The 21,065-nt window shown below is 44.9% G+C and overlaps 1 protein-coding gene across 4 annotated transcripts in view; it reads right to left on the bottom strand.

Moving 5' to 3' along the window:
- Positions 1-21,065, bottom strand: part of map3k5 (mitogen-activated protein kinase kinase kinase 5) — a 301,679-nt gene that overhangs the window by 66,653 nt on the left and 213,961 nt on the right. For all 4 annotated transcript variants that reach the window (XM_070885461.1, XM_070885460.1, XM_070885463.1 and 1 more), the window contains exons 19-20: positions 12,012-12,169; positions 9,096-9,273 (exon numbers count right to left, since the gene is read on the bottom strand). In XM_070885461.1, the coding sequence (XP_070741562.1) occupies positions 9,096-9,273; positions 12,012-12,169 (336 nt within the window). The remainder of the gene's footprint in view (positions 1-9,095; positions 9,274-12,011; positions 12,170-21,065) is intronic.

Genomic DNA, 21,065 nt, shown 5'->3' with positions numbered 1-21,065 from the left:
TTTTGCAAGTATTTTAGGAGTTTAGGTCAAACCACAATATGTTGTTGTTTTAGCAAATGTTCGCGAGCAACAATTTCTAATATCTGATCTTACTAAACCATAGCAACCAATTAAGTTACATTATAAATTAAAAGCCACCTGGTTATACAACCTTATACAGCATCAGAAATGATTTTCAAGAATTTTGGCTTCATCTTTTATTACTGGATAAATTACATATTGTTTGAGTTAAGCTTCTTGTATTCTCTGACTAAGTCTCCTCCATATAGTTGCTTCTATCACGACCCTGACAAATGCATAATAGATTATGTAAAATCAAGTAATTAAACAGAGGAAGGAATTTTAATGGCACAAGGGATGAAAGTGGTCTTCGGCAGTTGCGCAAAACAAGCAGCCCGTTTTATACACCATCCAATTTTCTTGATCAATGAATGCCTACTGTTGAAGAACAATTTCACCTCCACATTGCTCCTAAACCATTGACATCCACTTCAACATCAAAATCCTCAAAACGTATTTAAGGAATCTAATGGGGGGCTCTTCGAAAAACGTAGTTTGATAAATGACATGGTTTCAAGTGAACTGTAGACAACAGAAATGCAGTTGTTGTTATAACATTATAGATTTTCTAAAAACATTTGACTAGGTTATGACAATAGGTTACGGAGGCTGGGCTTGTCCTGATTGATACAGTCATACAGTTGGTGAGAGGGGAGCGACCTATAAAAGGCCCAGCGGGAGATCGAGAGCCAGCGGCAGTTGGTGAGAGGGGAGCGACCTATAAAAGGCCCAGCGGGAGATCGAGAGCCAGCGGCAGTTGGTGAGAGGGGAGCGACCTATAAAAGGCCCAGCGGGAGATCGAGAGCCAGCGGCAGTTGGTGAGAGGCGGGAGCGGCCTATAAAAGGCCCAGCGGGAGATCGAGAGCCAGCGGCAGTTGGTGAGAGGGGAGCGGCCTATAAAAGGCCCAGCGGGAGATCGAGAGCCAGCGGCAGTTGGTGAGAGGGGAGCGGCCTATAAAAGGCCCAGCGGGAGATCGAGAGCCAGCGGCAGTTGGTGAGAGGGGAGCAACCTATAAAAGGCCCAGCGGGAGATCGAGAGCCAGCGGCAGTTGGTGAGAGGGGAGCGGCCTATAAAAGGCCCAGCGGGAGATCGAGAGCCAGCGGCAGTTGGTGAGAGGCGGGAGCGGCCTATAAAAGGCCCAGCGGGAGATCGAGAGCCAGCGGCAGTTGGTGAGAGGGGAGCGGCCTATAAAAGGCCCAGCGGGAGATCGAGAGCCAGCGGCAGTTGGTGAGAGGGGAGCGGCCTATAAAAGGTGTACTGGTGCAGCTACAGCGGGAGAGAAAGCAAAATAGAAGTAGAAAGGAATCAAAAAGTGACGTCACAGCCAATGGGGTAAGTGATTGGCTGGTGATTGGTGAGTAGCTTTTCTTTTATTTTTTATATCAGTAAGTGAACTTTAGCATTGTTATTACCAATTTAAGGATATCTAAGGTTAAGGCATGGCAGGAGAGCTCGGTCACGTGATATGCTCCTCCTGTACCATGTGGGAACTCGGGGACACTTCCAGTGTCCCTGGGGGCTACGTGTGTGGGAAGTGTATCCGCCTCGAGCTCTTGACGGTCCGCGTTGCGGAATTGGAGCTGAGGGTCAATTCACTCTGGAGCATCCACGATGCTGAGAATGACGTGAGTATCACGTGTAGTGAGTTGGTCCTACCGCAGGAGAAGGGTCTACAGCCAGATAGGGAATGGAAGACCAGCAGGAAGAGCAGTGCAAGAAAGATAGTGCAGGGATCCCCTGTGGTCATCCCCCTGCAAAACAGATACACCGCTTTGTGTACTGTTGGGGGGGATGACTCATCAGGGGAGGGCAGCAGCAGCCAAGTCCATGGCACCGTAGGTGGCTCTGCTGCACAGGAGGGCAGGAAAAAGATTGGGAGCGCCATAGTGATAGAGGATTCGATGGTGAGGGGAAGAGATAGACGTTTCTGCGGCCGCAACCGAGACTTCAGGATGGTATGTTGCCTCCCTGGTGCAAGGGTCAAGGATGTCTCGGAACAGGTGCAGGACATTCTGAAATGGGAGGGAGAACAGCCAGTTGTCGTGGTGCACATTGGTATAAACGACATAGGTAAAAAAAGGGATGAGGTCCTATGAAAAGAATTTAAGGAGCTAGGAGCTAAATTAAAAAGTAGGACCTCAAAAGTAGTAATCTCGGGATTGCTACCAGTGCCACGTGCTAGTCAGAGTAGGAATCGCAGGATAGCGCAGATGAATACGTGGCTTGAGCAGTGGTGCAGCAGGGAGGGATTCAAATTCCTGGGGCATTGGAACCAGTTCTGGGGGAGGTGGGACCAGTACAAACCGGACAGTCTGCACCGAGGCAGGACCGGAACCAATGTCCTAGGGGGAGTGTTTGCTAGTGCTGTTGGGGAGGAGTTAAACTAATATGGCAGGGGGATGGGAACCTATGCAGGGAGACAGAGGGAGACAAAAAGGAGGCAAAAGCAAAAGACAGAAAGGAGATGAGGAAAAGTGGAGGGCAGAGAAACCCAAGGCAAAGAACAAAAAGGGCCACTGTACAGCAAAATTCTAAAAGGACAAAGGGTGTTAAAAAAGCAAGCCTGAAGGCTTTGTGTCTTAATGCAAGGAGTATCCGCAATAAGGTGGATGAATTAACTGTGCAAATAGATGTTAACAAATATGATGTGATTGGGATTACGGAGACGTGGCTCCAGGATGATCAGGGCTGGGAACTCAACATCCAGGGGTATTCAACATTCAGGAAGGATAGAATAAAAGGAAAAGGAGGTGGGGTAGCATTGCTGGTTAAGGAGGAGATTAAGGCAATAGTTAGGAAGGACATTAGCTTGGATGATGTGGAATCTATATGGGTAGAGCTGCAGAACACTAAAGGGCAAAAAACGTTAGTGGGAGTTGTGTACAGACCTCCAAACAGTAGTAGTGATGTTGGGGAGGGCATCAAACAGGAAATTAGCAGTGCATGCAATAAAGGTGCAGCAGTTATAATGGGTGACTTTAATATGCACATAGATTGGGCTAGCCAAACTGGAAGCAATACGGTGGAGGAGGATTTCCTGGAGTGCATAAGGGATGGTTTTCTAGACCAATATGTCGAGGAACCAACTAGGGGGGAGGCCATCTTAGACTGGGTCTTGTGTAATGAGAGAGGATTAATTAGCAATCTCATTGTGCGAGGCCCCTTGGGGAAGAGTGACCATAATATGGTGGAATTCTGCATTAGGATGGAGAATGAAACAGTTAATTCAGAGACCATGGTCCAGAACTTAAAGAAGGGTAACTTTGAAGGTATGAGGCGTGAATTGGCTAAGATAGATTGGCGAATGATACTTAAGGGGTTGACTGTGGATGGGCAATGGCAAACATTTAGAGACCGCATGGATGAATTACAACAATTGTACTTTCCTGTCTGGCGTAAAAATAAAAAAGGGAAGGTGGCTCAACAGTGGTTATCTAGGGATATCAGGGATAGTATTAAAGCCAAGGAAGTGGCATACAAATTGGCCAGAAATAGCAGCGAACCTGGGGACTGGGAGAAATTTAGAACTCAGCAGAGGAGGACAAAGGGTTTGATTAGGGCAGGGAAAATGGAGTACGAGAAGAAGCTTGCAGGGAACATTAAGGCGGATTGCAAAAGTTTCTATAGGTATGTAAAGAGAAAAAGGTTAGTAAAGACAAACATAGGTCCCCTGCAGTCAGAATCAGGGGAAGTCATAACGGGGAACAAAGAAATGGCAGACCAATTGAACAAGTGCTTTGGTTCAGTATTCACTAAGGAGGACACAAACGACCTTCCGGATATAAAAGGGGTCAGAGGGTCTAGTAAGGAGGAGGAACTGAGGGAAATCTTTATTAGTCGGGAAATTGTGTTGGGGAAATTGATGGGATTGAAGGCCGATAAATCCCCAGGGCCTGATGGACTGCATCCCAGAGTACTTAAGGAGGTGGCCTTGGAAATAGCGGATGCATTGACAGTCATTTTCCAACATTCCATTGACTCTGGATCAGTTCCTATCGAGTGGAGGGTAGCCAATGTAACCCCACTTTTTAAAAAAGGAGGGAGAGAGAAAGCAGGGAATTTTCGACCGGTCAGCCTGACCTCAGTCGTGGGTAAAATGATGGAATCAATTATTAAGGATGTCATAGCAGCGCATTTGGAAAATGGTGACATGATAGGTCCAAGTCAGCATGGATTTGTGAAAGGGAAATCATGCTTGACAAATCTTCTGGAATTTTTTGAGGATGTTTCCAGTAAAGTGGACAAAGGAGAACCAGTTGATGTGGTATATTTGGACTTTCAGAAGGCTTTCGACAAGGTCCCACACAAGAGATTAATGTGCAAAGTTAGAGCACATGGGATTGGGGGTAGTGTGCTGACGTGGATTGAGAACTGGTTGTCAGACAGGAAGCAAAGAGTAGGAGTAAATGGGTACTTTTCAGAATGGCAGGCAGTGACTAGTGGGGTACCGCAGGGTTCTGTGCTGGGGCCCCAGCTGTTTACATTGTACATTAATGATTTAGACGAGGGGATTAAATGTAGTATCTCCAAATTTGCGGATGACACTAAGTTGGGTGGCCGTGTGAGCTGCGAGGAGGATGCTATGAGGTTGCAGAGTGACTTGGATAGGTTAGGTGAGTGGGCAAATGCGTGGCAGATGAAGTATAATGTGGATAAATGTGAGGTTATCCACTTTGGTGGTAAAAACAGAGAGACAGACTATTATCTGAATGGTGACAGATTAGGAAAAGGGGAGGTGCAACGAGACCTGGGTGTCATGGAACATCAGTCACTGAAGGTTGGCATGCAGGTACAGCAGGTGGTTAAGAAAGCAAATGGCATGTTGGCCTTCATAGCGAGGGGATTTGAGTACAGGGGCAGGGAGGTGTTGCTACAGTTGTACAGGGCCTTGGTGAGGCCACACCTGGAGTATCGTGTACAGTTTTGGTCTCCTAACTTGAGGAAGGACATTTTTGCTATTGAGGGAGTGCAGCGAAGATTCACCAGACTAATTCCCGGGATGGTGGGACTGACCTATCAAGAAAGACTGGATCAACTGGTCTTGTATTCACTGGAGTTCAGAAGAGTGAGAGGGGACCTCATAGAAACGTTTAAAATTCTGACGGGTTTGGACAGGTTGGATGCAGGAAGAATGTTCCCAATGTTGGGGAAGTCCAGAACCAGGGGTCACAATCTAAGGATAAGGGGTAAGCCATTTAGGACCGAGATGAGGAGAAACTTCTTCATCCAGAGAGTGGTGAACCTGTGGAATTCTCTACCACAGAAAGTAGCTGAGGCCAATTCACTAAATATATTCAAAAGGGAGTTAGATGAAGTCCTTACTACTAGGGGGAATCAAGGGGTATGGCGAGAAAGCAGGAAGCGGGTACTGAAGTTTCATGTTCAGCCATGAACTCATTGAATGGCGGTGCAGGCTAGAAGGGCTGAATGGCCTACTCCTGCACCTATTTTCTATGTTTTTATGTTTCTACTGAAGATTCCAGTGTGCCAGAATAGACATTTTCAAAATTATAAAAATGTTCGACCAAGTTGATCCAAATACATTGACAAAAGGTTCAAAAAAATAGGTGGCTCAGTATGGAAAGTGGACCTAAATTCAGGTTAAACCATTTCATGCAAAGGATAACAAACATGTGGGGCTGGATTTTTGGCTTTTTGCGTTTTCGCCCGTTTCCAGGTGCAATTCGTGGCGGAGCCAAAACTTTAGCGCCGGTTAACGTTAGCGCCAGAGTGAGGAACTTTCGCCAAATGAAAGTTCACGAGAAGCGTCAGCGTTACTCCAGCATTGCACCACACACTTTGTGCGCGGAGCCGAAAGTTCCGGTGCTGAAAAAAATTGGCCGTTCTGCGCATGTGCAATTTTTTTTTTCTTCCCGCACTTTTGGTCTGCAAATACGAATGCAGGGCGCATGCGCAGTACACCCGGGGCTGAATCAGCCATTTTACATTTGGATTTTGATGATGGAGGACGACGATTCGAGACAGCATGCCAGGCGATTCAACCACGAGGCTAATGAAGCTCTAGTGGGGGCTGTAGAAAGAAGATGGCAGGAGCTGCATCTTTGGGGTGGTTCTAGACCACTGCCTTCGATATTTAAGTGGATTTGGTGCCTTCTTTCAGCTTGAAGCCGTATGGCAATAGCAGTTAGGATTACTGGCTCCCAACCTAGCATGGCCCCCATCTTTTAAAATGTCCTTTATAAAACAAACTAGAAACTCACATAAATTTCACAATCAAAGGTTTGCAGTAACGCAGCATTCTTTTCCCAATCCTTTTAAATCACTCACAACTGCAACTTTCTCCTCGGCTTTCAACATTGACTGGAGCGCGGGCAGGTACATCAGGAGCGGTGAGGTCAGGGCAAAGGAGCGGCGAGAGATCATGAAGCGATGTGATCGGGGCCCAGGAGGGGTGCGAGTTCGGGGCTCAGAAGAGGCGAGGGCCTCGGGGCAAGCACAGGCCAGCCCACACTGCGATATGTGTGCGCACTAGGTCTGTGCAGCAGAGCTGGTCTCCAGTCGTCTTGGTCAATCCTTGCCACTGGTCCAAGACCTCTGTCAAGCCCGTGTGGTGACTGATGTGCAACGGCCACCAACATTAAAAAAATCCATGCACAGGCTTCTTCCACCCTTCAACATGTAGCTCGGGACCTGGAATATTAGGTCCCTCATTGAAACACCTGTGAATTTGTGAATGTTTAAAATGTATAGAGACATTGAAGTTGAGAACGTGGGAATTGTATAGGGACAGTATAAACTAACAAAGAATTCATGGAGGAATAGCCATGACATCTCGGACTCGAGACTGCGAAATGTTACAACACTAACACATATTGAAACAAAACCCACAGCTTGCAGAAAAACCTCAAGGTCTTATTAAATCATGTTATTAACCTGAAACATTAACAGAAGGTCTTTGTTTAAAATCAGACCATACTTAGGTCTGCTTATGAGTGGACAAAGGGAAAGAGGGACCAAAAGAGATAGGTTGAACTCGGATGTCACTCTAGCCCTATCTTGTTATCTTTTGCCGAAAATGTATAACTGTTGTCGCTTTACGATGTAACTTCACTTATCCGTAGGGAGTGTGTACGCTCGATCAAGAATGTATATCCCCTGTCTGATACGTCTTTCCGGCCAGTAAAATAAAGACTGCTTTGTTCAAAGCACAAGAGGTATTCGACTCAGTAATTTTACTGAACCAGATTGAGAGAAAAGAATCCACATTTACAAATTCATCCCTCTTTGGCGTGGAAGCAAGCCATCCTCGGTATGAGGAACTGCCTATGATGTTAGCGCCTGTTGGGCCCTGGTTCCGTCTGGTTTTTCTGGCCAGGTTCTCGGGCGAACGCTAAATTGGGCAAAATGCTCGAAAGTTCTGCCTAGGGCGCTAGCGCAGCGATGCACGATGATTTACGTCATCCCAACGGTCAAAACAGCGGCGGGGCGATAAGTTTTAGCGTCGCCACAAAACCATTGCCGGAAGTTCCGCCCGGGCGCAACATCTTGTGCGCCCCATTTCACGCCCCAAAAAATCATTTTTGCTCCTTGTCGAGGCGCTAAATAGGGTGCAAATCAGCCGAAAATCTAGCCCAAGGAAAGTTATCAAAGCAATGCATTCAAGAGACATCAAAATCATTTTCTTTAGAAAGAGGCAATTAAGGGATATGAAGAAAAAGTGGCAAGCTGGGGCTGGATCATCCATCCAGGACTGGGCTTCTTGCTCCAAATGCATTTTCCTGCTCCTAAAACATACTACATCCTTGACTGGCTTTCTAGAACAACCTGCGAAAACTATTCAGGAAAAAAACCCTGCATCATAGCAATTATGTCGTCCATCAGGGAAAGACTGTGCAATACATTAAAAGATTTTTCACCACCAATCAGTAAAACATCATTGCTTACTTCTTTACAAATTTGCTTGGACATGCTTGCCATTTTACAGGATGGTGTCTCTTTAAAAACAAGACACAAATAAAATGACAAATGGCACTGTGCTCGGTTATGTTCAGTAAGATGATCATATTCAAGAACAGAACATTTTTTCCCCAATTTGCACCAAGCGACAGTATCCAAAACTCTTGGATCTCAAGGAGCGATTATGCTCTGGACACAACCAAATTAATTAAGGGTTCCTTCCAAACTCATTCCATTAAGATTGAGGAAGTACTAAAAACAAATCAACTTGAATACTGGCAAGCTAAACATTCTTTCTGATTGTTTAATGGATGAAAAAGTAGCAGAAAGAATGTTTAACTTGCCAGTATTCAAGTTGATTTGTTTAATGGATGAAAAAGTAGCTGGAAAAAAATAATAAACTTGCATTTATATTGCATTTTTCACCACCTCAGGACATCCAAAAGCGATTTACAGCCAATGAATTACTTTTGCAATGTAGTCATTGCTGTTTTGTATGCAAATACAGCAAACAGCAATGAGATAAATGACCAGTTAATCTATTTTTTTGGTTGGTATTGCTCGTCGAAAGAGAAACATTAGCCAGAATATGGGAGAACTCCCACCGCCCTTCTTCAGATAGCACACTGGGATTTTTTACATCCACCCGAGAGGTCAGATGGGGCCTCGGTTTAGCATACTATCTGAAAGACAGCAGCTCTGACAGTGCAGCACTCCCCCTGTACTACACTTAAGTTTCAATCAGTGTTATTTAGCTTGGGCACATAAGTTAAGTCTGCATAAGTATGTTTTTTTTTAAATCCTCTCTGTTCCATTTTATAAAATGGTTAAAAAAGGTTGCATACAAGAACAGTTACTGGTGACATCTTGCTAAAGCAAAAATAAATAAGTTATTTATTAAAAATTACTAATTCGGTTGAATCATCTGGTACGTTTGAACCAATTTTTTATTTTTCAGGTGCGTTGTATTGCACCCACTTCTTATCACCGTACAAAAAAATGTCCTCACTATCAAGATACAGAAAGAATGGTTTAAAAAAATAAATCACAAAGACTCCACAGTTTGAACCGTTAGAATGTCACAACAATGTGAACCCAGCATTTCAGATTTGGTTACCTTGTTGTTTTAGTTGTGACCTCTTCTTTCTGCTGGTAACCTTCAGAAACTCATCCGATAACAATTCTGGAGCAGTAGCGCGCTCATCAGGTTCTGGTTCAAAGCAACGAAGTATGAAGTCTTTGGCCTCTGGCGACATGGATTCTGGAATATCTGGATGAATTTTAAACATTCCAACCTACAAATATGGCAAAGTGAGTAAGCATAGCATACGAGTGCATCAAAGATGTAGAAGCATCTGGTATGAGACATAGGCGAATGATTGTGTGACGCAGAAGGGAATTAGTCAATCAGCAATTGTACACGCTGGCTTCGGGCCAATTAAACGGCATAGGGGGGGTCGTGCACGAGGCTGACATGCATCATTAAGTGTATAAAAGATTGCTTGGAACTTTGTATCATCGGCGAAGCCTGGCTACAGACAGAGGGCAGGTGATCTCCCCACCAGTGCAAATAAAGACTACCTGAATCTTCGAACCCAGACCTTATGTTGAGTGTTTATTTTAAATACTCCACTACATGTACCATGGGTGAAAATGCTGGACTTCAGCACCATGGAAACACAAGCAACATTCTATAGAGAGGGAAGCTGTCATTGTCAGCTAGACCAATAGGAGTAACTGCTGCAGGCCAGCAGATGAAAGCAAGCCCAACCAATAAAGAATAGTTCTGGGAACATCATGATAAAGGGAAAGCAACATCCAGCTGCAGTCTGGATGGAGAGGAATGGGAGGAATGGCAAGTCTGGAGTGTCTTTGTGAGTCAACATTCTCAGCAATCCCCCTGAAGTAGTCAAAATACCGCCCCCAACTGCTGGACAAAAATGTAGAAACTGCATGTGACAAAACAGGGTCGCTGAAGCCACGCTTGTGGCGAGTCAGTGATTTCTATTAGATAATACTGCTGTAAATAAACAAACAGTAACCACGGAAACCGATCAAATTTCTTGCTTATTTCAACGGTCACCATTAGCACCTCAGAGTGTTAACATGAGGATCTGCAGAAAAAGAATTAAACTGCAATTTTAAAAGAAAAGTCAAGTTCCCTTTGGTTCGGTGGGTTGCAATAATTACCATATTGTATTGATTCTAATGCAGGCAGAGTAGGAATGTTCTCGGTGTGATAGTTGGTCTGTGCCGAGCTAGCCGATCTCAGCTGGGGTTGTAGTCTTTGGGGGGGGGGATATGGATAAGGAAGAATAAAAGCCAGGAGTCGTATTCTTTGTCATTGTATAATGACTGCCACCGGAACAGTGACCGCCACTGGAAAGGGTGAACAAACAATTAAGCTCCTCCCCACCAGTTGAATAATGCTGACACTCAATGTCAAAGCTCACACATGAAGATAGGCCAGTCGGATGAGGAAAGGTCCAGTATTCAACTGAATGCGAATTTAGAAAATGCTTTTTATTTATTTGAATTTTTAATAAGAATCTGCGTGCCTACCCACACGGATTCTAGTTTAGTTTAGAGAAAAACATTCGATGAGTACAAAAGAAACAGTACAGTAAAAGGTGCTAGAATTTAAGGAAGTGGATTCTTATATTTAAACATTACACCAAGCGTTACTGTTGACAGCGACAGTGGCAGATACAATTTCACACGTGTTAACAAGTGCAGGCAGTTGGCAAACATTGTGTCAGCGTACACTTCAGGTCAGCAAATGAAAAGCAGAATGATAGGATATTTTAATCATGGCAGGTAGGGGGCCAACCTAATTTTGTTGCAACATGATCCAGAAAGTTTGAAGCAAAATTAATTTTATTTTTATATAATTAATAAGCTTAATTTCATGCACAACTCATCCATGCACCATCCTTCACAACAAATGACTCAACTCAGTTTACCCACGTGTCTGTGGTTCTTTGTCTACCCCTCTGCATCAGTAGTTTTCTCTCTATTCACATCTCTATATCCTTGCCCTATCTGTGCATCTCTCCCTGCCCCCGCATCTGGGCTCCTCTCCCTGCCCCCGCATCTCGGGTTCTCTACCTGCCCCCGAGATTCTCACCCTGTTCTTGTATCTGGGATTATCTCTCTGTCCCTACATGTGTCTGTGGTTCTCTCTCACGGAATAATTTTAACCCTGTAGTTAACATCCTAGCCGCTGACGCCCCACTCCTATTGCGCAGTCTTGAATTTTCAATTTTAATCTGCTGAGCAGGCAGGAAGTACACCTGCTGAAAACCAGTGAGTCCTTCTTTAAACATGCAGATCGGGCTCTGGTGACTGAGGGATGGGGGTGGGGGAGAACGTCATTGTAGCTTTCCCAGCAGGTAAAGTTAGCGGGAAGAGTCGGGGCTAGAAGAGGCCCCAGGAGCCAAGTCTTTAACTTTTTTAAAAGATTTTCTCCGCAAGGCCCAGAGGAGCAGCAATCTGGTTCATTAGATCCCTCTCCCCCCTCCACAGAATTAAAAGCTTGCCTCAGAGCAAAGCTGGGAAACGGTATAGGAGGGGGAGGGGGAGGAGGGGGGGGGGGATGGGAAAGGAGAAATAGGGGGAAGATCACCTGCCTACTCAGAGCATGATTTGTTTTATTAAAAGGGACAGTGTTGCATGTGATTTTCTGGCATGGGTTGATGGTGATTCTTATTTGTATATGGACGTTGAACAAATGTAGAATAATAAAAATACCAAGAACAGGACAGAAAGGTTTCTTTTCCCAGTTGTAGACAATTATAGCCTTTTATTATTTTCTACTCTTTGTTCTGATTTTATTAAAATGCTTGTTTATCATTCAGTTCTGCAAGAGGGCCGGAGCCTGCAGTGTTTAACTTTGCTGTTCTCAAAGCCGATGATGAATGACCTGCTCTGTGTATCCAGCCTTTTTTATTTATTTTGTGTAAACGTTTCTAGTTTGCACAGCCCGAATAGTTTGCACAATAGCCCACACTCTCTTCTTCATACAATGTCTTACCTTAAACATAGCAGCCTGAGGTTCTCCCAGTTCATAAAATGGAGGTTTCCCCGTGGCCATTTCAATAATTGTGCATCCTAATGACCAGATGTCAGCAGGCTTCCCATAACCTCTTGGTCCCTTGTCTATTATTTCAGGTGCCATGTACTGAAGTGTTCCTAAACAACGAAGCAAAAATTAATTCATACTTGTGCAGACACGCCAGTTTGCTTGGAATTAAAAAAAAAATTGTTATTGGGATGTGGGCAAAACTGGCACTGTTGCCTTTTTGCCCATCCATGGTTGTCCCTAGATGGTAATACTTCTTATTGAATGTACTTCTATCTACTTGCGAGCCACTTTTGAGTGCATCAAGTCAACCGTGTAGTGTGGGCTAAAGTCACGTGTGCAGCATTCCCTGAAGGGCATTTGTGACACTTCAACAATCCGGCAGCTTCTGTTTATTACCCCCTTTCTTTCTCTTTCGCTCCCTATCTCTCTCTCTCTCACACAGTCACATCTATATATATATATATATATATATATATACACACACACTAAAAATGGTGTGGGGTCTCAAGATTCCAAGTCATGCTTATAAATGCAATATTACATGACAGATTGAAAATAACATTAAGTGACAGTCCAAACACTATCCTTGCAATAAGTATACCGAGGAGCCAAAATTCACCGTCCCCGAAGGGACAGCTACTGCAGAGTTTGGGGCGGGCGACCAAGAAAATCGATCGGCTGCTACAGTCGGATAATTTTCCCTCCCCGAGCCATATTCAGCTCGGGGGGGGGGTTGGGTTATTTGAGCGGTGTGCACTTCTGCTGGAAACGGCACGGTGAAGCCACTGTAAAGGAGACATTCCAGCGGTGAGCTCTGCAGCGGGTGGGCCGTTTAAAAGTGGCAAGGATAAGCCTTGATCATGTTGAATGGCGGAGCAGGCTCAAGGGGTTAGATGCCTACTCCTGTTCCTAATTCTTATGTTCTTATGTTTTCCCAGCAGTGCCCCCATGAGGTATTTGAGTCGGTGCTCGAATGGGACACTGCTGGAGTGTTACCGCGATCGGGGTCCTTTGGTAGGGAAATAGCTTTATTAATTATTAGTGTTTTTATTTACGTTACAGTATCCACTGTATTTATCTTTTATTAGTTTTATCAATTGTTTTGGCTCCATTCAACCTGCTGAGTGCTGTTCAGAGGTTTGCACACATTTTTGTACAACTTTCAGGTCTGACTCTTTAGTGGACTCCTGTGGGCTGCAGAGACCTTCTTGGCTGAGGATGAAAGGAGTGTTAGGAAGGCGACACCTGGCACACCTGCTCAGAAGCAGGGTGGCATGCAGAAGGTGTCGCCGTCAGCACTGTGCTGACAGGCAGTGGGCAAGGGAGGCAGCAGCCATGATTCGTTCATTCTGTGCCAGACCAGTGTGCCCGCCATCTTCACCTGCCCGAATCAGGATTGCGGTTGGCTGCTTGGGGACAAGGGATATCCCCTGTTCACTTGGCTGCTCACTCCACTGCAGTACCCCAGGACATGCAGTGATGCACCTGGTAGCACATCGAACAGTGCATAGGCATCCTTAAGCAGAGGTTCCGGTGCCTGGACCACTCTGGTGGCACCTTGAAGTACTCTCCTCAATGGGTCTCCATAATTGTCATGGTCTGCTGCATGCTGCACAACTTGGCCATCATTAGGGGACAGCCGCTGGAGGTCGAGCCAGCAGTACCACCTGAGGAGGAGGAGGAGGCGCAGGAGGAGGAGGATTCCCATCGCCCAGAGCTAGGAGGTCTCGACCCATTGCCACCCTGGAAGGGCCGGGTGCAGACTGGCCAGCACTCTCCTGGGAGGGTGTGTCCTCACATATATGGAGGTGCCTGACACCTTCCCTGCAATCTCCCTCCATGCTTTATGTACTGGTGGTCTGCCAGGCCTCCCCACGTCAGGAAACAGTATTCTTCTTCTGTCCTCCACACCGTTCATCAGTGTCTCCAGCTCCATATCAGTGAATCTGTTGGCTCTCCTTGCACCTTACATCAGCCATCTTTCCAAACACCTTCCCCCCTCGGGGCCTTGCTGCAAATCCTGGTCTTTAAAAAGGCTAGGGAGCAGCTGGCTCGTTGGAAACCCTTACCTGCATGCTAAATTTCTCAGTGGTGATAATGCTCAAATGTTTCTATGAAATTGACTGTGTATGCATGCAGTTGCAGGCTCTGGCCACTAAATGTCACTGTGGAGTAGTTTTTGAAACATCAGCCATGTTGGCATAGGTAAGTAAAGGAATGACAGAGTTTAATTAAATGTAACATTTTACACCAATTATTTGGTCCCTTGCAGTCCTCCCAACCTTCCACCTTGACCGCATGCCTGAACGGACTTTCATCACATGGACCTGTGGGAGCCTTCAGGAACTCCAGCCACGCACCCGAGGAGCTCAATCAGTTGCCATCACCCATTAAACTGCAGTTACACCTGACCTTTTGCCCCTGATTGAACCTCCGCACCTCCCGCCCAGTCCCCCGCATTTTGGGAGCTCCACCCACTCCATCCCCACTGATGCAGCATTCTGGCATATGTAGCAGGATCCTTACTCTTGCATTCCCTTTCCACGAAGCAGCACTTCCACCCCCACGAAGCAGTCCACTACTTTAGCCACTGCCCCATAACTTGGTGCGGTATTCAGCAGCTGAAATGCTGGTTAGTGTGGCGGGAGTTTGGGGCGGTGCTCATATGTTTAAAACCGTAACCGTAAAGTTAAGGTAACAGTGGGTCATAATCAATAAAACCCCATGAAATTTAACAACACAAACATGAGGCCAATTTGCTTTTAAAATATTAGATAAATAGATTCATGTTGCAAACTGTCAAGCTGTGCCCTGGTTATAAAGCACTGACAAATGTTTTTAGAACGCAGTGCATAACACTCCAATGAGAGAACCATCTGTTCAACCTCATGAAATATTGAATTGTATTGCATACAGTACTTCCCACAGTTTCAGTACGAAAATTATGATCCCTGACTACACAAATCCCTTACTGTAAAAATCACCATGACTAAATTAACACATTTGAATCACTGCCCAAGAAAATGTCCTCCCAAAATGCTCAGCAAATATCCTGGCAGAAATGTGGCCACACTTCTTATTTTTGGATGTGATACCTCAATAACATTGAGGGGACAAATGAAAAGAAAATCATGCTAACGACAAATATAAGGAACTAAATGTTCCTGTTAGCCCTACAAATCTAGAGATTCTCGTGGCAGTCTAATCATGGCCTGTTGTACTGGCCAAGGCTGAAGATTTCCTCTGTGATTTATATCATAAACTGGTTTATAAAGAACAGATTTATAATGTTGTTACACACAGTGCACAGAGGAAATCCTCCCCTGAATGGGCACAAGCAGCTTTTCTTTTTGTGCAAAGCCCTGAAATAAAAAGTTAACATTTACATTTCTTAGTTTTAGGAAACAAAACTCAAAGCGTTTTTGTTGTTGCATGAATCACCGGTGGAAAACACATTTTGTGTTGAGGCAGCTGTACAAATTAATCCCAATTTTGCTGATTTTCAGACTGCTGTCCATCACCTCTATATGAGAATAGGGCAATTAACATTACTTAATGAAAAGCATTCTTTATACTTGCAACAATTTAAAAAAAGATAAAGCCGTCACCCACTCACTATACAACATATAGGCAGTTTATTCCACTTCACAAACTATGGGCTCAATTTTCCCCAGTGACTTGCGCCGTTTTTTTGGAGCAGGCCGTTTTTTTTTGGCCTAAGTTTAAAAAAAAACAGTTTCCCCGATTAATTTGCACCTGGGTAACTCAGTTAGTTACAACTTTTTTTTAGCCAAAGGGGGTGTAACGTGCCACCCGTGCCAATTCTGGCCAGTTAGGCAAATTTGGCCAGCTGAGAGTTACCCCAGTTCTTCTTAGGCCAGCGCATGTGGCCTCTGCAGAAAAACATGGAGAATTAAAGAAATCGGCGCAGGTTAGGAAATGTGTGTGCAGCAGATGCCCGGACAGCAGCAGGAGAGGTAAGAGAGAGGGGGAGTGAGGGGGGGGAAAGCCTTTCAGTATAGTTAGATGCAGGGACGGGAGGGAGGCCACTCGGGGCCAGGGTCAGGCGGGGGAGCGGGCCGGGAGGCCACTCGGGGCCAGGGGAGTGGACTGGCAAGCCCTTCGGTCAGGGCTAGGGGTGGGACCGGGACAGGCAAGTCACTCGGGGCTATGGTCGGGCAGGGAGTGGATCGGCAAGCCAATTGGCCAGGGCTAGGGGTGGGGTAGTGGGACCGGCAAGCCATTCGGGGCTCGGGAAGCAGACTGGCAAGCCCTTCGGCCTGGGATAGGGGCGGGGATCCGCACCGGCATCAGGAGGGAGCAGGGGGACTTTAATAATTGGAAGTAAGTTACTGCAATGTGTTTTTAAGTTGCTGTAATGTGTTGCGACCTGGCTGTATGTTTCACTTTGCAGCCTCAGCCCACATTGTGTCCCTGGTTACCATGGCAACCCGATCTTTTTGGCGCAGATCAAAGCTCCACCCCCAAAATTAAAGGACAGGTTAGGCTGCGTCAAAATGAAGAAATCTAACGGGGAAACTTAGAACATTTTTTTTGTGTATTTGGGCCCCCAAAAAACAGGTGTAGCTCTTCAAGCACGCCAAAAAAAAGCTTTGGGGAACATTGAGCCCAATAAGTTATCAACTATTCCCATGCTCTCCATTCTGTATCCAGCACGTTCACAATGGCATTCATGGCAGCAATACAAACAAAGAAAACAAAAAGCCTTAAACGTAGGAAGCATAGAATTTATTACTGGAATTTTCTAGCAATTTTGTCCATTTGAAGTATCCCATCAAACAACCCTTTGATATGGAACAATGGCTGCTGCATTTTCTGACCAATGGCAATAATCCAACAATTTGCTGAAAAAAAATCAACGAATTTCAAATTATGTTATCCCAGTTTCTCAGCCGTGTGTTCATCCACGTTCAACTTACACACCATTACTGGAGAACACAACAATAATCAGTAGGTTTATTTAGGAAAGATTGAAGGAAATCTCTATGAAGAAGCAGCACAAATGCATTTAAAATCTTTCTGCCCATTTTAATTCTTCATTCCTTTGCGGTGTTACAATCCCTCGGTACTGTGCACAACTCTGACTCAGAGCGGGCACACGCAGGCAACTAGCTTTCAAGTCAACACCGTGCCAATCTTCAAGTGGCCGGCAGATGGTGGGCAAGAGTGACTTGGGATGACTTGCTTTAATTTTCCTTCCCTCCTTGTAAAAAAAATCAAGGCTTCACTAGCAGCACAGGTGGTAAAATGGCAACCAGTAACTGAACTTTTACGTGGTTGTGAACCGACATCCCGCCACTCTGACATTATTGAAGCACACGCTATTCAGATCATAAGATAATTTAGAAAGATGCATTTTTGAATTAAAAATGAATTTGTTTGATGTAACCTCATGATTCTGTTTCATCAGGAATCTAATTTTGTCTTGACTTCCTAGATCAAGCGACACCATGGCCCAGAAATTGTGGTCGGAGGCTTCCCGCGGGCGGATGCCTTCAACCTGAAAAATTTCTACGAATGTACCTGGTGGTCCCGGAGGAGCATGGGATTCCGTTGGGGAGGCCTTCTCTTCCCACGCTGTGAAGCATGCTCCCATCCTCCAGGTTCCCATGCAGACTGTGCAGTTATGTGTGACTGCACAACCAATCAGGTAAAGTATTCCACAGCTTTCTCATTTGTAGCAATGAGAACTCTGTATCTACGAGTTCTCATTGCTATTAATGAGAAAAAAAAAGCAAACACACGAAACACAATTAAAAAAAAACACATCTCACATAATTAAAATTAATTGAAGTTGAAGTTAATAGATGCCTTAGAAAAAAAATATATTTTTCCGATTTAAAAAAAAAAGTTTTGTGATTAGGGTTAAAAATAAACTTATCTTAGTGGGCAGGGTTTTTAAACAATAAAATGTGTTTTATTAATTTTATTAGTATATTTTTGTATGTTTTAAAATTCTTAAGCCTGTAAAAGTCGGCTATGCACCTGCTTTTATCAGGCGCAAGAGTTTTGAGGACATTAGCTGGGCAAGATATGGGTAAATACCGCAATCTTGCCCTTGAAAATGTCCTCGCTCCCGAGATTTCGTGTGACCTGGCAAGCTCCAGCTTGGCAGATTGGAAAAGCTGGTTTTCAGCGCATGCACAGTGTGCACTGAAAACCGACTTTTGCGATGCCTTCCCGGGTCCATAGAGATCCGAGGAGGCTGGGATTTCCAGGCCCATAAGTTGTTGTGTTGCAGCAATGCCAGAACACAAGTACACAAGAGCTTAGCAGTCTGAATGCAATAATTGCCACTGTAAAGATTAGCTGTGCACAGGGAAATGAGTCAGAGAAGTGACAAAGTACTGAGGGGGCTGATGGTGTGATCCCAACAGTGTAGAGAGCTGGACTTGTAGGATACACGAGTTATTTAAAGGAGCTCCCTGTGCACAGAAATCATGGCAATGTGGGTGAGGGGTGTGGGGGCAAGAAATCACAGGGCTGCACCCCTGCAACATCAGATGTAGTGTGAGCAGCTGCAGGTCCATCTCATGATCCTGCACAAAAAGGTAGAGAACCACCTCCATAGCTTAAGGCCCCAATAGAAGATCAGAGCCGCATCACCACATTTACTCCTCCCTCTAGGTAGCATATACAAAGAGCAGCAGCAGACGATACACACCATACAGGCTAACAAGGGCAAGCATGGTAACATTCATGCCACGTGCATTTTTCATTTTTAGGTGAAAAAATAATTGCACTTTATTTTAATTTATTCTAGAGAAGTTCCTTGAAAAGGGCCGTATTACATTAGCATCAGCTAGTGGGATGGGTGAGTATTACTTTAGAGTAGATCAGAGTGGATAGTAGAGCGGCCACCCTATGCTGAAATAATAGATAGGGTTGGATATGCAGGGTCTGCATTTAATTGAAGGAGTTGCCTGTGAATGGTAAGTGTCCTGACTACAAGGCTTTTTCATCCAGTTCTTCCTCCTCTTCCTTTGGCATTGGTTGTGCCTTGGGCCTCCTCACCCTACTGCCGCATTGTAATTCCACTTGTAATGTTCGACAACATGCAGCATATAAGAACATAAGAATTAGGAACAGGAGTAGGCCATCTAGCCCCTCGAGCCTGCTCCGCCATTCAACAAGATCATGGCTGATCTGGTCGTGGAATCAGCTCCACTTACCCTTAATTCCCTTATTGGTTAAAAATCTATCGAGCTGTGATTTGAATACATTCAATGAGCTAGCCTCAACTGCTTCCTTGGGCAGAGAATGCCACAGATTCACAACCCTCTGGGAGAAGAAATTCCTTCTCAACTCGGTCTTAAATTGGCTTCCCCGTATTTTGAGGCTGTGCCCCCTAGTTCTAGTCTCCCCGACCAGTGGAAACAACCTCTCTGCCTCTATCTTGTCGAGCCCTTTCATTATTTTAAATGTTTCTATAAGATCACCCCTCATCCTTCTGAACTCCAACAAGTAAAGACCCAGTCTACTCAATCTATCATCATAAGGTAACCCCCTCATCTCCGGAATCAGCCTAGTGAATCGTCTCTGTACCCCCTCCAAAGCTAGTATATCCTTCCTTAAGTAAGGTGACCAAAACTGCACGCAGTACTCCAGGTGCGGCCTCACCAATACCCTATACAGTTGCAGCAGGATCTCCCTGCTTTTGTACTCCATCCCTCTCGCAATGAAGGCCAACATTCCATTTGCCTTCCTGATTACCTGCTGCACCTGCAAACTAACTTTTTGGGATTCATGCACAAGGACCCCCAGGTCCCTCTGCACCGCAGCACGTTGTAATTTCTCCCCATTCAAATAATATTCCCCTTTACTGTTTTTTTTCTTCTTTTCAACCATGATTTTGGAGACACCTACTGGGCTGTACAGCAGCAGCGTCCATGATTGCTCTGAGAAACAAAGAGGTCGAAATTCCTCAGACCAGCTCAGCCTCATTAGGTACACTTGGGTGGGAATTCTGCTGCACTGCTGACTTCTGCTCCTGCCATTGCTCGACTATACGGGATCAGAGCAAAAATATTTTAACCCAGCGGATTGGAAAACAGCAAATGTAACGCCCCTATTTGAAAAAGAAGGCAGACAAAAAGCAGGAAACTATAGACCAGTTAGCCTAACATCTGTCTTTGGGAAAATGCTGGAGTCCATTATTAAGGAAACAGTAGTGGGACATTTGGAAAAGCATAATTCAGTCAAGCAGAGTCAGCATGGTTTTATGAAAGGGAAATCATGTTTGACAAATTTGCTGGAATTCTTTGAGAATGTATTGAGCATGGTGGATAAGAGGGAACCGATGGATGTGGTGTATTTGGATTTCCAGAAGGCATTCCATAAGGTGCCACATAAGAGGTTACTGTACAAGATAAAAGCTCACGGGGTTGGGGATAATATATTAGCATGGATAGAGAATTGACTAACTAACAGAAAACAGAGAGTCCGGATAAATGGGTCATTTTCCGGTTGGCAAACAGTGATTAGATGAGTGCCGCAGGGATTGGTGCTGGGTCCTCAACTATTTACAATCTATATTAATGACTTGGATGAAGGGACCGAGTGTAATGTAGCCAAGTTTGCTGATGATACAAAGATGGGTGGGAAATTGTGAGGAGGACACAAAAAATCTGCAAGTGAGTGGGCAAAAATTTGGCAGAAGAAGTATAATGTGGGAAAATGTGAGGTTATCCACTTTGGCAGAAATAATAGAAAAGCAAATTATAATTTAAATGGAGAAAAATTGCAGGAGAGACCTGGGGTCCTTCCTGCATGAAACACAAAAGGTTAGTATGCAGTTACAGCAAGTAATCAGGAAGGCAAATGGAATGTTGGCCTTTATTGCAATGGGGTTGAAGTATAAAAGCAGAGAAATCCTGCTACAACCGTACAGAGTATTGGTGAGGCCACACCTGGAGTACTGCGTACAGTTTTGGTCTCCGTATTTAAGGAAGGATATACTTGCATTGGAGGCTGTCCAGAGAA

The sequence above is a fragment of the Pristiophorus japonicus genome, chromosome 7 (genome assembly GCF_044704955.1).
Source record: "Pristiophorus japonicus isolate sPriJap1 chromosome 7, sPriJap1.hap1, whole genome shotgun sequence".
NCBI classification, from domain to species: domain Eukaryota; kingdom Metazoa; phylum Chordata; class Chondrichthyes; family Pristiophoridae; genus Pristiophorus; species Pristiophorus japonicus.
This window is presented reverse-complemented; position numbering and strand designations above follow the sequence as displayed.